The sequence below is a fragment of the Anser anser genome (assembly GCF_964211835.1).
Source record: "Anser anser genome assembly, chromosome: 7".
In the NCBI taxonomy this organism is placed as follows: domain Eukaryota; kingdom Metazoa; phylum Chordata; class Aves; order Anseriformes; family Anatidae; genus Anser; species Anser anser.
The window spans coordinates 28,088,884-28,105,229 of record NC_139727.1 but is presented as its reverse complement, the minus strand read 5'-3'; the positions used below and the strand labels follow the sequence as shown (position 1 = coordinate 28,105,229).

The 16,346-nt window shown below is 59.9% G+C and overlaps 3 protein-coding genes and 1 long non-coding RNA gene across 9 annotated transcripts in view; 2 read left to right on the top strand and 2 right to left on the bottom strand.

The window, feature by feature from the left end:
- WBP1L (WW domain binding protein 1 like) overlaps positions 1–715 on the bottom strand; it is a 58,264-nt gene extending 57,549 nt beyond the window's left edge. The window contains exon 1 of one of the 4 annotated variants that reach the window (XM_083844813.1): positions 546–715. In XM_083844813.1, the coding sequence (XP_083700939.1) occupies positions 546–632 (87 nt within the window). In that variant the 5' untranslated portion in view covers positions 633–715. The remainder of the gene's footprint in view (positions 1–545) is intronic. The other 3 variants (XM_083844814.1, XM_083844816.1, XM_083844819.1) reach the window with 3 other exon arrangements.
- A 2,385-nt stretch (positions 716–3,100) lies between these two features.
- On the bottom strand, positions 3,101–7,421 carry SFXN2 (sideroflexin 2). Of its 3 annotated transcripts, none has more exons than XM_083844822.1 (12): positions 7,292–7,421; positions 6,276–6,448; positions 5,897–6,067; positions 5,677–5,775; positions 5,449–5,524; positions 5,176–5,261; positions 4,732–4,792; positions 4,575–4,641; positions 4,376–4,425; positions 4,255–4,304; positions 4,014–4,061; positions 3,101–3,850 (listed from the first exon to the last, which is right to left on the bottom strand). In XM_083844822.1, exons 2-12 carry the CDS (start codon positions 6,434–6,436, stop codon positions 3,751–3,753), a joined length of 969 nt encoding a protein of 322 aa, XP_083700948.1. In that variant the 5' UTR covers positions 6,437–6,448; positions 7,292–7,421; the 3' UTR covers positions 3,101–3,750. The 3 variants fall into 3 exon arrangements, with proteins under 3 accessions (XP_083700948.1, XP_083700950.1, XP_083700949.1); XM_083844824.1 differs by lacking the exon at positions 7,292–7,421 and adding an exon at positions 7,002–7,122; XM_083844823.1 differs by lacking the exon at positions 7,292–7,421 and having other exon boundaries at positions 6,276–6,862.
- Positions 7,422–7,427: 6 nt separating this feature from the next.
- Positions 7,428–16,346, top strand: part of ARL3 (ARF like GTPase 3) — a 28,052-nt gene continuing 19,133 nt past the window's right edge. Inside the window, exons 1-3 of the mRNA XM_083844828.1 lie at positions 7,428–7,563; positions 14,843–14,986; positions 16,095–16,211. Of these exons, the coding sequence (XP_083700954.1) occupies positions 7,561–7,563; positions 14,843–14,986; positions 16,095–16,211 (264 nt within the window). The 5' untranslated portion in view covers positions 7,428–7,560. The remainder of the gene's footprint in view (positions 7,564–14,842; positions 14,987–16,094; positions 16,212–16,346) is intronic.
- LOC310902781 lies at positions 7,772–12,466 on the top strand. Its single transcript, XR_014586996.1, has 2 exons — positions 7,772–11,303; positions 11,807–12,466. It is a non-coding gene; the product is annotated as an uncharacterized lncRNA (long non-coding RNA).

Here is a 16,346-nt window from a genome sequence, read left to right as displayed (position 1 = left end):
TGGGGACCCTTCCCAGTCACAAATTGACTTCTGGGGACCCTTCCCAGTCACAAATTGACTTCTGGGGACCCTTCCCAGACACAAACTGACTTCTGGGGACCCTTCCCAGGCACAAATTGACTTCTGGGGACCCTTCCCAGGCACAAATTGACTTCTGGGGACCCTTCCCAGACACAAACTGACTTCTGGGGACCCTTCCCAGGCACAAATTGACTTCTGGGGACCCTTCCCAGGCACAAATTGACTCCTTGGGACCCTCCCCGGGCACCAAGGAACCGTGCTGGCTGCTCCCCCGGCTCACTCACGCTCCCCCCGCAGCAGCCCCGGCCCCCTACCCCAGGACCCCTGGCCCAGGACCCCCCCCCAGCCCCCCCCTCGGGCCCCCTGCCTCCCCAGCACACCCGGGCACTGCCGCCCGCGGCTCCCGAGCCCCTCCCGGTGCTCCCAGCCCCCGGCCCCTCACCGGGGGGCACCGTGCGGGGAACAGCAACCCCCAGCCCGCCCCCCCCCGGTCACGGCGTGGTCCCCCCGGGGCTGCCCCCTACCTGTGCGGGCTCCACGCTGGCCGGCAGCCCCCGGGGCAGGGCCTGGAAGAGCAGCAGGGCCATGGCGGCGCGGAGCCTCCCCGCCATCCCCCCCACCCCCCGCCTACCCCCGGCCCGACTGCGGCCCGGGACGGCAGCGCAGGGGGCACCCCCCTCCCCGGCCCCGGCCCCGCCCCGCCCAAGCCGGTCGCTGATTGGGTGGGAGGAGAGAGGCGCGGGAGGGTATTGGGGAAGGGAGGTGTCACTCAGAGGGGCAACGGGAGGGGAGGGGTCTGAGAGCTGGGAGCTGCCATCTTGAGTGTGGCGCGGAGGGGAGGGAACGGGGGGAGTGGTGCCGTGGGCGCCATGGTGTGAGTGGCGGAACTGAAGGGAGAGGGGTGAGGGGGCTGCGCCTTGGCCCTGCGCCCTAACGTGACACCCTGAGGTGCTCCCTGGCAGCCCGGGGCGCTCGTCCCCATCCACCGGCCCTGTCCTGCCGTGCCCAGTCCTTGTCTGGCCTCCTCCACGTAACACACACACACAGCCCCAAAGCCAAGCAGCCCATTAGAGCCTGGGGCTCACCGGGCGATGCGTGTGGGGACGGGGCTAAAATGGCCCCAGCAGCACTGGGGTGGAGGTGAAGCGCCCCAAAGGCGGGGCGTGTGCTGCTACAACCCACAGGCAGTAGCAAACAAACCTCGGGCCAGGGCCTGAAGATGAGGCAGTGAAGCACGGGGCAGTTTGTTCACCATTGTGCCACCTCAGCGGGGAAGCCACGGCCGTCCCCCAGCCCTTCAAGCCACCTTCCAGCAGTGCCCAAGCGTTGTGCGTGGGACTGAGCCGGCCGGGGCTGGGCAGAAATCCCTTATCCCCCAAAATCCAGCAGCAGGGGTGAGAGCTATTGGCAATTACCAACCCCTGGAAGAGGCGGCTGCAGGGAGCCACCCTGGGAGAAGAGAGGCGTGAGGAGATGTCCTGCCACAGTCGTGTCCCAGCACAGCCCCGAGTCCTCCTGGGGCAGCCGGGGAGGCGGGGGCGTCACTGTTTGGGGATCGTTCACAGCTCTTGGGCAGTGATGGAGGCTTTCTACACCACCCCTCCCTGCGTGCCAGGCAGCCGCCACAGGGGATTGGCACGATTGATGTTTATCAGATGCTCAGATAACACGCTCAGAAAAGCCAGGAAAAAAAAAAATAAATCAATTTAGCAGCTTATCTCCTACCCCTGGGATCTTTCAATCAGGGCGATACTCGGGGCACACCTTACCCTGCTCACCCAGCTGGCGTGGGCTGGCAGGAGCTAACCCAGTGCACACGCACCCTGTTTGCTCCTCTCTCCTCCAGCAGCTGCCTCCACCAGCGCTTGGGCAAGGATCTGGGACCGGTGGTTCACCAAGGGAGACCCCAGGCTCTCAGGACTCCCCAGACGTCTTTGGTCTGGTTGTTAATTGAAGCTGGAGCACTTACGTTTCGGCCACGTACAGTTCTTAAAGGAGCTTTATTCCTGTTCCCATCCAGCCCTGAAATTACAGGCAGGGAGAAGGAGGCGAGAGCGGGGAGCATGGGACAAGCCCGGGTTGGGTGTGACTCACTGCTGGCGCCTAATTAACGCCCGCAGCTCTTCGCAAACAAGGATGAACCTAGCCCTGACTCCTGGCAGTGAGGTTTCTTTCCTGTTGCAGCAGTGGAACACGGAGGCAGAGCTGGCCAGAGCCTCACCAGGCAGCAGCAGCTCTTCAGGGGGTGCCTGCTGCGGCACTTTGCTTTACGAGCACCGCTGTGTTCCTGAGTGTGCCAGAGGCACCTCGAACCCAGCTCCATCCCAAGCTGCTGTATGCACCTTTCCAAAAGTGCTCACAGACATTTTGGGTGTAGGGCAAGCGCAATCTGAATTAAGGAGCTTAGGCAGACAGCAGAGATGTCTCCTTGTGGCTTCTTCCCTCTCCCAAGAGGACTGACATGTTTTGCTTCACGTGCTTATCTATTTTTTTTAATTGTGCAATAACAAGAGATCTAATAATGACCAGGGAACAGATAAGCAACTGTGAACACATCTCCCCACCTTTTGCTGACCTATTATTTTAGAGCTTTTGTTCAGTCATCTAGCTGTAGCTACATGTATGTGTTTAGACATTATCCTCCATTGCAGACCGAGCAGAATAAAAACCTGCTTTGGATACAGCTTGGCCCTTCAAGAAGTGTCTTTTGGGTTCCGCTGCTCTCTCTGCAGGAGCAGGGTGGCTAATGCCAGATCCTGTGTCCCCTTGGGGATCAGGCACGTGTACTCAGCCGGAGGGACGAGGGCAGACCAACCACCGGGCCTTGGGGCTCTCTGAGCTGCCACATGCAAAGGATTGGTTATAAACGTGCTGGTCTCACCGAGGGATGTTCATCATCAAGCAGGAAGCCCAGACACAGCTCACCAAGGGCAGGACCACAGCCCAGCTCAGCCCAGTCCCTGGTGCCTGGCCAGACACTGAGCCCACACCTTTCCCTGTTGAGGCAAGCACAGCCCGCGTACCAGCCCCATTGAGGTAACCACGCACCCAAAGACCACCCAAAATCAGAACCTGCAGCTGTTTTAAAAATCACCATGTTTTATTTGCCAACCCTCCTCTCTGTCAGTTGCAGCATTGCCTGTTCAGAGCCTGAGCTCACACCCTGATGGCTTCGTGACCCCCGTGTCTCCTTCCCCCTGTGCAAGGGGGACAGGAATTGAATGTCCCCCAGGTCCTTGGTCCCACCGTGGGGACAGCGAGACACAGGACAACAGCTGGCTTTTGTGCTCAGAGGAATGGGTAATTTCAAAAAATTAGAGCTTAAAAAGAATTTGCTATTTCTCTTTGGGATTGTGACAATCACAAAGTGAATAAAATCTGAACCTGAGAGTGAGGAAGGCATGGTCCAAGCACTGGTCCTGGGACTTGGTCCGCCCCCCGTGCAGAGGGGACAGGTCCCTTCCAGCCTGCCGAGGGGGATCCAGCTCTTGGGAAGAGGCCCCTGCAGTGGTTTAAGGCAGCAATGTGGTTTGGGAGGGAGGAGGGATTCCCCCGATGGGGATATGGCTGGCAGCAGATGGGGGGAGGCTCTGGACCAGCCGACCCCAGCTCCATCCCCCAGGCCGGGCTGACGGGTTCAGACCATGCCTCCGAGCCCTGCTCAGGGGATGTGGGGCTGACGGCGGCAGGGGTCCAGAGGATTGTGATGGCTCCCGAAGCAGCCTCCGTTCACAGTCCCTTGTTAAAGTAGACGTGTGGCACTTTGTCCCCGTGCTTGGCCACAATGCTGTCCCGCAGCTCCGGCTCGAGGCTAGCCAGCGCGAGGGAGCTGCGAGGGAAGGGGACAGAGAGTGAGACCCGCCATCCTGCCCCCGGCCAGGACACCCCCATGGGGTGCCCATCGCGGCCCTCTCGGGACGGGGAGAGGAGAGTGAGGGGAGGAGGAAGGCTCCCGAGCTGGCATGCAGGAGGGGAAGCAGCGGGACAGGTACCATCTCTGCGGGAACAGGGCGCAGGCGGCCGGCACCATGAACAGGAGGCTGCGGGGAGAGAAGAGTGGGGGTTAGTGCTGGGGGCTGCAGCCCCCCGGATGGGGTTTCAGCCCAGGAGGTGCTGCTCACACCCCGTTACTCCCAAAAACTGGAGAAAGCGTTGGGAAGTCTTTTCCCAAGCTGACTTCGGGCATCTCTCGGTGCCACACACCGGGCAATAGCGGGTTTTTGAGATACTTACAACCCCCCGCAGAGCAGCACCTGCAGTGGCGCGTGGAGAACCCGGATGCGCTGCAAGGGAAGAGCGGGGTCAGGCCCCGGCCGGCTGCTGTGGCCCCGACCCAGGAGCAGCACGGGCTCACCTGCATGAAGGGGAACTTCTCCAGCCGCTCCATGATGACGGGCAGAATAACTAGGTGCCGAGAGAAGAGGGGAGGGGAAGAGGTGAGGGACCCCGGCTGGCCCGCAGAGCCCCAGCAGTGCCGGCCGTGCTGGGAGCCGCCGGGTTTTGGGTCACGGCGTGGATCCGGCCCCCAGCCCAGTGCCCCGTCCCGCACTCACTCATGCCCGGAGCTGCCATGGTGATCCTGGAGACCACGACCTGCGCGATGCCCTTCACCGCCGCCCTCTGCGAGCAAGAGCGGCCAGCTCAGCCCCACCGCAGCGCCTGCGCCCCCAAACCTGCCCCGTCCACCCCCCCGCTGCCCCCAGCACTCACCCTGGAGCGTCCCAGCTCGTTGTTGTCCTCGTCCGTCACCGTGACCCCGTTGATGATCTCCCTGAGGGGACAGCGAGCGCGGTGGCCCTGGGGCTCTGCCCCCCCCGGGCCCTGCTCTGTCCCCAGCCCAGCCGATGCTGCCACCTTCAGGGCACAGCCGCGCAGGGGCCGGCTGTCACCGGGACCCCACGCCCCCAGGGAGCACCCCCCCAAAATCCCACAGAACACCAGGACATCACGCACCCACAGCCGCCTGCGGAAGGGCTTTGGGTCCGAGACATCTGCCAGCGGACCCCCAAATGGCCACCCTCACCCCCAGACCGCCCTCCTGCTTCGGTCACAGCTGCGCCACCCCCCCCCGGGGTGCTCAGCAGAGACCTGGGGGTGCTGAACACGGGACGGGGAGCGGTGGCAGGGCGGTGCACCGGGGATGGACGCACTTACTGCTGCCTCATCATCGGGATGTTCACGCAGTTGGCGGCGGCCACGGCTGCAAACGGGACCCAGCGGGCAAGCAAAGGGGGGGCTCGCTGCGGGAGAGGGGACGGCGTCAGCACCGGGGGCAGGATGAGGCCGGGTGCTGCCACGGGGAGCAGCTGCTCTGCACCTTCTGGGGCTGGGGGCGAGGGAAATCGCCCAGTGCCGGAGAGAGCACTGGGACGGGGGCCTTGCTGGGAAGGGGCCTTGGAGGAGGGCCCCTTCCCCATCCCCACGTACCTTGGTGTAGAGGTTGAGCCCCACCGCGGTGGCCAGGGCCGTACCAGTGGCCGTGACGTAAGCCACTCCGATTTGCCTGGATGGAGATTTGCGAAGAAGGGAGAGGAAAAAAATAAAAATAAAAATAATAAAAATAAAAAAGCCACCAACTTTGACACCTTGATCCTGCTCCTTCGGTGCCCAAGGGTCTTTTTTTGGGGCATCCCATGGGTACAGGGGCACACTTACGCCAGCGAGATGGGGGAGGCGGCGTTACGGTTGGTGTAGTTGACGATGGCATTAAAGGACTGGTTCACCCACTGCCAGAAAACCACGGCCGGCACCGTCCTGTGGAGGGAAAGGGCCAGGAGGAACTGAGGCACCGCAGCCCGACCGAGGGCAGGGATGAGGAGGTGGGAGCCCTCGGGGGGCTGCCAGCGCCGCGTCCCCAGCCGGTGCGGGGTCTCACCGGTAGAACTGGAGCATGCAGCCGGTGAGGGCCATGCCCCCCGGCACCTGGAAGGACATCCTGCCGATGAGGTTCATCTTCTCGCCGCTGTCGGGGTGGAAGGCCGAGTCGTACAGCTTCTTGGCGTACAGCAGCTGCTCCCGGCTGCTGCCCGGCGGCACCAGCCCGGCCCTGCCAAACCCGGAGCCGTGGGGAGCTCAGCCGGGGACCCCCGGGGGCACCGCGGCCAGAACCTGCCCCCGCTCGAGGCTCCCCAAAACCCGGGCATCTCCGACGGATGCCGCATCCCAGCACGCCGGCCTGGGTTGCCTCCGGCGTCCCCATGGGGTTTTTGGGCCTGGCAAAGGAGGGGGTGTCCCCGGCACCGCGGTGCCCTCACCTGCAGCCTGCCACCACCTCCCGCGCCCGGTCCAGCTCCTGCTCGGGCACCAGGGCCGTGCGTGGGTCGGTGATGTTGAGGAAGTGCCGGAGGCGCCCGGCGAACGTGCTCTGGTCCCAGCGCGGGGCGTCGATGTCGAAGCCGAGGGGGACGGCGGCCATTTCGGCGCGGAGCTGGGGAAGGGGGACAGGCGGCTGGGGAAGGTGGCACCGCGCCGCGGAGCGCCGGGCTGGGCGAGAGCCACCGCTGGGTTTATGTTTAACGGTGGAGATGGACTTTCAGCGGCCCCCAGCCCCGGCTGCGCCCTCCTGCAGCGTTGCGGCCGTGCCACCGCCATGCCCTCCATGCAGGGGTCCCCCCCCCAGTCATGGGGTCCCTCCCCAATCATGGGGTCCCCCCCTAAACATGGGGTCTTCCCCCAATTGTGCTGTCCCCTCCCAATCGAGGGCTCCCTCCACAATCATGGGGTCCCATCCTAGTCATGGGGTACGCCTCAATCATGGGGTCCCCCCCAATCATGGGGTCCCTCCTTAACCATGGGATCCCTCTCCAATTGTGGGGTCTCCACCCAATCATGGGGTCCCCCCCAATCCTGGGGTCCCCTCCCCAATCCTTGGGTCCCCCTCCTTGCTGCCACCCCCCAGCAGAGCCCCCCAGACCCCAAAACACCCCGACCCCCCCCCCGCCCTGCTTTGCCCCCTGCGCGCCCCCGACCCCATAACTCACCACACCGCCCCCTGCCACTCCGACGCACACCGTGCCCCCCCCCCCAAACGCTGCCAGCCCCCCTGCAGCCCCCCCAGCCTCCAGGGTGCGCGCTGCGCGGCCCCGCCATGCACCCTTCCCTCCGCGCCCCCCCCCCCAGCAGGGCTGCGGGGCTCCCCCCTAAGCCTGCCCGGCGCCCCCCTTTATTGCTGCGCGCCCCCGCCAGCGCTGCGCGCCCCCGTTAGCGCTGCGCGGCACCGCGATGCGCGCCCCCGCGCCCCCCCCCCCCCCCCGCCCCACGTGACCCTTACCTGCGCGGCCCCCAGACCCCCTCGGCGCGCGCCGCGCCGCGTGGCCGCCCCCAGCCAATCACGGCGAGCCGAGCGGCCGCGCCCACCCCGCGGCGGGAGGGGGCGTGGCGAGGGGGAGGGGGCGTGACCGTGGGGCGTGGCCAACCGCGCCGCCAGCCCCGCCCCCCCCGTGAGGCGGACGCACGGCGGGGAAGCGGTGACGCGCTTACGCACGGCGGCGGCGTGTGCGTGACGCAGTTGCCCATGGTAACGGCGGAGCCGCGCGGAGGATGGTGAGCGGCGCGGCCCGGCCCGGCCAGGCCCCGCGGGCGGGGGGGCGGCACCGGCCTCACGGGGAACCCTTGGGGGTCTCGGGGTCGGCCCGGGGAGATCGGGGCTTGAGGGGGGGTTGGGTTGTGTGGGTGTGGGGGGTGGTGGGGCCTGGGGGGGGTTAATGAGGCCTGGAGGGGAGGGGGTGGGCCTGGGGGGGGGGGCGTCCTGTCAGCGCTGCCGCCGCCGGGGGGATGGGGCGGGTTTGGTGCTGTGAGGTGTTGGACGGGGGCGGTGTGGGATGAAGGGAGGAGCTGGGGGGGTCCTGGGCGCTGCGAAGGGTCTGCTAACGGCAGCAGGCAGCGCTGGGGGACAGGCGGGTGGTGAGGGGCGGTGTGGTCCGGACTGAGGTGGGGTGCTGGGCTGGTGGCAGTGACCTGGGTTCGGGCGTCAGGGCGGGACGCGGGGAGCTGGCAGAGTCTCTGGGGGTGCCGGGTGGGTGAGGACCAGCAGCAGGGCTGCGGTGGTGGGGGGAGCTGCTGCTGGGGTGCTGAGAGCACAGGCGGAAGGAAACGGCAGCAGGGACGGAGCTGCCCCGAGGGCAAAGCGGTGCGTTGTCCAGGAGCCCGCTGGGTGCGTGCATAGGAGGAGGCGTGAGTGAGAGCAGCAGAGGCAGCTCCACGTCTTCACTGGGTTAATTCTGGCTGCGTCCCCACCTGCTGGGCCGCAGAGAGAGATCGGGATAAGGTCTGCGGGGATCTGCTCTATTTTAGATCAGTTGATGATGGAGCGTGTCACACCAGGCACCAGAGCCGTCACAGGATGGACATCTGCTGTGGAGATGAAGGCAGCTGCCTCCAGCAGCGCCGTGCTTTGTGGGACACATTTGGCCTGCAGCTGCTGCTAGCCAAATCTGCTCTTCTGCCTTGTGATGTCCCGATAAACTGGTGTCGTCTGGGATCTGGCTGCTGTTATCTGAGGGCTTTGTGTGTGGAGAGGGTGGGCTGGGAGTTTTCCAGCGCCTGTGTTATTTGATGCGGCGTTTTAATGCCTCTTTGTCTATTTTCCATTTCTGGGAGTTGTTTGTTGGATTGCAGCCTCGCAGACGGGGTGGGTGGCACTTTGGGGTGCCCGATGGTCTGGTTGTGCTGGGCAGAGGACCGGGGAGCTCTGTGCTGTCTCTCTGGCGTCTCAATTTTCCCTCAAACTGAATAACTGTTAGTGGTAGGAACCCTCTGAAACACCAGCAAATATAACTAGAGCAGCCCGGGGGTGTGGGTCAGCAGTCAGAACTGATCCAGACGGCTCGATGTAACAACTTCCTGCTTGTCATCTGAGCGCGTAGCTGCCCCGAGCGTGTTTCTGGCCTGTCGTGATTGCACTGGTAGGCACTGAAACCCCCTTCGATGGCTGCGTGCCCTGACTCCAGTGACAAGAGGGTTAATGCCGAGGTTTGCATGAGTTCGGTGCTCACCCAAGTGAGTAGGTGCAGAGGGGAAGCGTCTTGTTCCGCAGTTCTTGCAGCTGTGGGGCAGAGGAGGCAGGAGGTCAGAGGTGGAGCACGGAGGGAAAGACAGGCCATAAAAACGCAGAGCGTTATATCGGGATGCGCAGCGCTGAGCTCTTTGGCTCGGCTGAGCAGCAAGCACGCATGCTGGGCTCGCAGTGAGGCGAGGGGAGATGCTCCAGGAAAGGATGGGCAGCTTTCCAGAGTTTGGGAAGCGCTGGGCGAAGCAGGGCTTGTGGGGTACTTGTCACTGCGTAACCATCTTCACCGGAGGGGCGGCGCCTTCCCGGCTGATAGCGAGGCCGGAGGACGACCCGCGTTCTTCTCAAACTGTTGACCGAAGCTGGCGTCGTTGTGTTAAAACCACGGCTGTCAAAGCACAGCCCTGTTGTATCGCTGACGAAACCGAGCCGTGGGGTGTCTAGAGAACACCAGGCATGTCTCGTGGAGAGCATGCCATGCCAGCAGAGCCAGGTGTGTACTCGGGCGTCTTCCTCCTGGCCCTGAGCTCCTGTTTCCTGCACAAATGGCATCGCAGGGACTGGATGAGGCTGTCAAGTGCCGAAAGCGCCGGAGCAGAGGCAGAGGGTGGTGACATCGTCTGGTGGTGGGCATCAGCTCTTTGCACAGGGCAGAACGCCGCCTTGCAGCCTGCTCAGAGCGTTCGGTTTTAATTATGGGAGGCGAATCCCTGCTGCTCCTGGTTAATACACCGAAACAGAGAGTGCCGGGTGACCTCTTTGACAGAGAACTACGTTAGTAGGTTTGAGCTGGAAGGACTCCGTAGGTGACTTGCCTCCGCTGAATGTGAGATTTCGGAGGAGAAAAGGAAGTCTGCACTGAATGACACCATATGGTGGAGACATGCAGCAAGCAAATGGCTTGGTTGGGAGTTCTGCCAGAGGAAGAAGTATTGAATCAACTGCGCTCAATAGATTAATTTACTTCGGTTGTATTTGGAGAAAGGCTGGGTGATTTTATGACCATTAGTGACATTTGCAGCTCTGCAGCCGAAGATAAAGGTAATCAGACGTCATTCTTCAGGGCCCCAGCTAATCAGCGCAGTTGTCAGAGCGGGCTCTTCTCCTCCAGCTCCCTGTGCGCAGAAGCGCACACGGGACCACAAATGCAGCCTCAAATATCCCCGCTGAAGGCCGGGTATGGGGCTCAGTGAAACCACCCGTCCTTCCCCAGGCGTGTGGCCGCTGCATGACAGCCTGGAAGCACCGCTCGCTTGTCTTTATCTCGCTGTTTAAACGTGCTGAGCTGCTGCTGCGTCGCTGGTGGCGGGCCAGGGCTGCGCTGCGCTCGGTGCTGCGCACGCAGAGCAAGATGTGTCCCCGCTCCGCGGCAGTACGGGGCGAGGTGCGAGATAACAGAGCGATACGAGGAGGAGAACGCCGGGCAGGTTGGAACTTGGCCCCTTCGCTGCCTCAACCTCCTCCAGGGCTGTAGGTGTGGCGGGGGAGGAATTAGCAGGAGCCTCGAGGGGCGGCTTTAGGGATGTTTTGCGAAGTTTCTCCCACGGTGGTAGGGGAGGCGCGAAGGGGCTGGGCTCGGTGCAGCTCGGTGCAGCGGAGCTGTCAGCTGGAGGGGGACAGCACGACGCGGGGACGGGGCGCCCACCTGGGGACCACGGGGTGAGACGTGGCCACGGGGCGGGCCGAGAGGCAGAGCTTTGCGGCCACAGCGCGTCTCGGAGAATTGATTTGATTTCGGCTAAATATCCACGTCTACCAGATAAGCGGTCGCTGGTGACTGAGGGCGGTTTTGTTTTAAATTCATTATCTGAGCTTTGTGGCTAACAAAGTTCAACAGAATACATTTACTTCCCTCCCCTAATAGGAATCAACTGTGCTCGGCCGTGGCTTGCGGGCCGTGCTTTATCCGTGCCCTGTGTATCCAGCCCTCAGTACAAGGGGAAATTGTTCTTTCCATTCCGGCCGCGTAGTGCCGATCTGATACAATATTTAAACAGATTATCTCAATGCTCTGTTTGTCCCAAACCAATTTTTGTTTTGGCCTATAAAGTGAATCTTCCTTTCAGCGGCTTCTGTGGTACAGGATGTAGTTACATGCATCAACTAGTTCAAAAGGCCCATCTACAGCCTGGATTTAAAGCTGAATAAACCCACAAAACCCTTAGCTAGGACTATAAATGTCACTGTATCTTTATATATGTCTGTACTTTTTTTCTTTTTTTAAGAGAACGGGATTACTGCGTGCAGCTATAACTGGAAGCCCTTTGATAATTCAGTGGGTATTTTAAACCTAGCAATGATACGCTTTCATAAAACCGCACATCCCTGTTTTCTGAAGGATGCTAATAAGATGGTTAGCCTTTCTTTCATGTTCAACGTGTTTATGAGTGCACTTACCCATTTAGCTGCATCTCCGAATGTAATGCCCCGCTCTGATTTCACAGTAATTGGCAGGAGCCTTTTTTTTTTCTCTCCGTGTGTCCCCGCTCACTGTCTGGAAAATGCACTCTCCTCCTTGCTGACCCCATCAGTCTGTCTCCTGGTGGTGCCATAAAGCAAACCCTCTCCACCAAGGATAACGATGTTTATAAACAAGCCAATCTGATAGAAAACACACGGTTCGCTTAACCCCGCGGGGACCGAGCGGCGCGGCTGCCGGCCGCCTGTGCCCGGCCTTGGGTTCCTCTGCGCGCCTGCCCCCCTCCAAAGGCTGCACGCGCTGCCATGCTGCGCCGCTCGTTATCTCAGCAGCATCTCCAGTTCCCTTCTCTCTTACAGATGCCGCAGTCTGCTTAGTTTTGTGCAAGTGACGGGCTGCCCTTAGCCTCCTGCCGGCCGACTCTGTGGCTCCTCGGCCTGGCGACGTCTCCACCGACCTGCAGGAGACGCATCCCGCTCCTCACCCTGCTCCTCACCCTGCAGCCCAGCCTCTGCTGGGCATCCTCCCTGCTCGCTCCAGGCTACGTCCCAGCACCCAGATGTTTGTCTGTTAGCTGTGCCGCCTCAAGGGCCTGTCTCTCCTCGGTCCAAGTTAGTTTCGGCGTGGTGTTTGCAAGCAGAGGAGTGCTAATCCATCCGTGTGCGTGCAGGGAGGGTTGCTTGTCCCATGTAGCGGCTGCGCGCAGCGGGGAACTCGGCTGAGTTATTTTTTCCAGCCTACCGAGCTGTCAGGAAATGCTTTCTGTCTTCCTAGCTAGTGTGCTTGTAAGACCAATTAAAGAAAAATAATAAATACATTAGAAAGCAGTCTGTGAACAGCTTTCCTTAATCTTAAATATTCACTAGAGGGAGAATGCAGGGTACGAGTTGCCAGTTATCTTTACCGAATAGTAACGGGCGTAGTAGCCAAGGCTGTTATTTGGCTGGTGATTTAAATTGTGTATACAAAGCATGTAACCTATGCTGGCAGCTGCTGAAATAAAGTCCGCTTCTATATTGGCTTGCTTGTCTTCCAGCCTTTTAAATCAGCTTACTTTATACCTTAGAGAATACTTTTATTTCTATATATATCCTCGCGCCTATTGGCTACCCCAGCTAATCCTGTGATCAGCCATGCAGCGGTGTCACTCGAGTCGAATAGGGAACGATGCTGATCGTTTTCTCGTAGGCTGTCATACTAGCCCAGAAATAGCATCCGTCTACAATGGGAGAGAAGCTCTATTAACGTTTCCAGCAGTTCCTCTTCCCGACCCCTGAGAATTGCTCCCTGGTAGATAAGCAACGCTTCCGAATGCGTTTCTCTGCGCTCGCTATTTTGGAGTTGGATCCTGAAACGTAAGGGTTCCTAATCCTGCTCTGCTCTGGGATACGCTCCTCTGCTCTTAGCAAGTGGTGCTGCAGATAGGATTAGCATTTCAACAACTTCTTTTTTTAACTGCGAGCAATAAACTAAAATAATAGGGCCTGATTCAGGGCCCTCTGCAGTTGGCAGTGGTGCTCGAGCTGGTATGCGTTGGCTTCGGGTCAGCCCTGTAAGAATGGGGACTTCACAGCCTTTCCCTGCAAAGGAGGGGGAACGTGTGAATTTTAGAGTTCCTGCTCTCGTGGGGTCTGTCCACACCGAGCCGCGCTCCGTGGATTTACAAGCCAACAAACACAGCCATAAATTTGCCAGCAGGTGAAAAGCAAATGCGCGTTGCTCGCCAGGCAGTTAAAACTTGTGTTTTTTAATGATGTCAAGGGCACTGAGGACACGCACGTTAACCGGCAGGTGTTAGGGGCGTTCCTGCCGCTCTGCCTTTCCCCTGCCCTCAGCCCCATGAAGCGCAGCCCGTCGGCAGAAGGAGCCGGGCGCCGTGGCCGCGGGAAGGAGCCGCAGGGCTGCGGGGAGCTGCGGCAGCTGGCTCTGCCTGACGCGGCGCTTCAAATCCGTCAGCCACGGGCCTGGCGGCGGGAGCCAGCTGTGAGCACCCTCGGGCTCAGCGCGGGGCGTCGCAGGCCCGCTCCCTTCGACTGCTGGCACCCTGTGGGCACGGCGCCCTCTGCCAAGCGGGGCCTGTTCCTGATTAACGCCTCTCGAGCTGGGCCCGCATTCCCAGGTTTTTACCAGCCTGCTTCCGATAGAGGGGATGCAGCCCCAGGGGCAGGCTCGGGGTAAGATTTCAGTTTTGCTGTTATGGTTCCCTGCGTGAGCTCGGAATTTCTGACCCTCAGCTCGACACGGGGCGTTCTAAAAGCACAGGCACAACGGCAGTCACACAGATTTTTACAAACACCCTCCAAAGCCAGTTTTAACAAGTTCCTCTTCTCCCCGTTTCTTTCACGTCGTGTATTTAGAGCTGTGTCTGGCAATTAAAAGGATAACCAATAAATTACTTCCCCATCAGAAATGCTTAGAGGGGTGGATCAAACCTAACTTGCGTTTGAATCTCGGCATATTCTCGCTCTGCGCTATTGAAAGCTGTGGCGTCGTGATCTGTAGGGCCGTGTCCTTTCCGAAATGCTCTGTGCCACCTTTGCACTGAGCAGGCTCAAATAGTCCTTGGCTCCCAGTCAGAATATTTAGAGTTGCGAGAGCATCCGTGCACTGCAGGTCCAGGTGGAATTGGGGTGATTTGCACCTCTTGGTTGCATGCCGGGATCCCGAGCGCTCCCCCAGCCGTCGCAGAGAGGTCTCCGAGCGGTGGCACCGACAGAAGCTCGAGTGCGCTGCTGTAACGTGCCCGGCTGTAAATGAGCTGACCTGCATATTCTGTTTCCTAATCCTGAGTGATACTGTCAGCTCAGAGAGCTGAGCCTGGCTAATGACTGCAATCCACTGTGCTTTTCTTAGCGAGGACGTGTGGTGATCTGAGATAGTTGTTAAGTGCTACATCCTGAGAAGCAGAACTGCACGTGCCCCATGGGTCCGGCATGTTTTAGGCAGATAAACGGGGTTTGAGATGATCAGGGAGTTACTATGAAAAGAACTGATGTCAGGTACACAGTAACCTACAGCTAACTAGGAGAGAGATTAAATTAATGGGGTTTTCCCTCTGATAAAGATAATGAGGAGCTTGCAAGGATTTGGGTTGCAGCTCCTACACATGATATCCTCGGGCGCTGTCTTCCTGGCACAGGCAGCGCCAAGCAGCTGCGTGACGTGAGCGGTGCAGCCAGTGGTGCACCCCACTGAGTGACATTTGTGCTGTCTGAGACCTTGCTGCTGGTCCTTGAGATGAAGGAAAATTGGGGGTAGAAGAGGAAATGGGAAGGGGGTCAAGCTGTCCTGGAATCCACCACCATACAGAACCTGTTTTGAGGGAAGGGGGGCATGGCGTGGTGAGAGGAGAGAGTCAGAGGGGAAATAACAGCTAGACTCTCTTGCTGATTTAGGGTTTACTGTCAATCCTGCGTAAACTGAAGAGCACCCCAGACCAGGAGGTAAGGATCCTCCTCTTGGGACTGGATAATGCAGGCAAGACCACACTCCTGAAACAGTTGGCATCGGAGGACATCAGCCACATCACACCAACACAGGTGAGGAAGGCCTTTCCCTACCCAGGGCAGTTCTTGTGGTCCCACTTGCTTTCCAAAACTCTACAAACCGGAGTCCGGTGCCCCATTTCAGTTTCTGAGTTGTCTGCGTAAGAGGAGGCTCCCTGAATGAGCCAGAGAGCGCCAGGCCAGATCTGCCAGGTAGTGCAAACGTGAATGTGTGCCGTGAAGTTCTGCAGAAGGCTTTTGGGTCACGCTGGTGTTACGTGGACGAGCCACAGCTCCCGTTTGTCCGCACCAAACACCGGACGTGGGCAGGGGACGCTGTAGCGTTGGGCATGTCCCCGTCTCCCTGCATCTTTCACCCGTCCAGCTCCAAGCGTCTCGCATATTCCATCGCTGCCTCTCCGATGCCTCTGGCCCCCTTTCTTTGAGCTCGGGGTTGGGGAGAAGGACGTCACCCATCAGGAGTGCTGCAGCATTGCTCCTGTGTCGACCAGAGGAGGTTGCTAGAGAGCTGTGGGAGATGCTTCCCCCACCCCGTAGCTGCCTCGCAAAGCTCCCAGCCCCGACACCCCGATTCCAAGCCCCAGTCCCCTGGGTGGTGTGGCAGCACGTTGCCGGCCCACGCCACATCCTGTTTTTCTACTTGAATGCCCTTTCAATTGGTGCTTTAATTGATGAAATGGACCCTTCAGACATGCAGCTGTTGCTCTTTTAAGCCTGGCATTAGTTGTGTCGTGTCGAATTGAGCTGAGACCTCTGGCTTCGTGTTAGCTAGGACTCTACTCAGCTTTCACAGGCTCGGTCCTGCTTCTCACAGTGCCCTTGTTTTCTCCTTATCTGCAGCTCTCCCACCTCTTCCTGCACCCACCCTGCTGAGCCTTCCCAGGGCACTAACTGCATCATACGTTTCCGTAGCCATGACAGCATCAACCCTTGACCCAGGAGCGCAGGCGAGCTGATGGCTCGGCGTCTGTGTTTGCTTTTGCCGGTGCCTCTCCTGCAGCCGATCCATCTTTGTGGCTGCCTGGCCCACCTCGCGGCACGTTGCAGGCACGGGATGTGTAAGGCGTTAATGTTCTGCCTGTGAACGTGATCCAGCCATTCAGGTTTATGCTCTATGTGGCTTTGTTTCTGCTCTTTCCAGGGCTTTAACATCAAAAGCGTACAGTCCCAGGGCTTCAAGCTGAACGTATGGGATATAGGCGGACAGAGGAAGATCAGGCCGTACTGGAGGAACTATTTTGAAAACACTGATATCCTTGTGAGTATTGGCTGCAGCTGAATGCTGTGTTCATGCAATGGCTTTCCAAGATCTCGGCCAGAAATTCAGGAACAAGCAATGTAATGTCCCAGTCCTCAGCAACACCATTGCCATTGTAACAGGAGTTATTCTGAG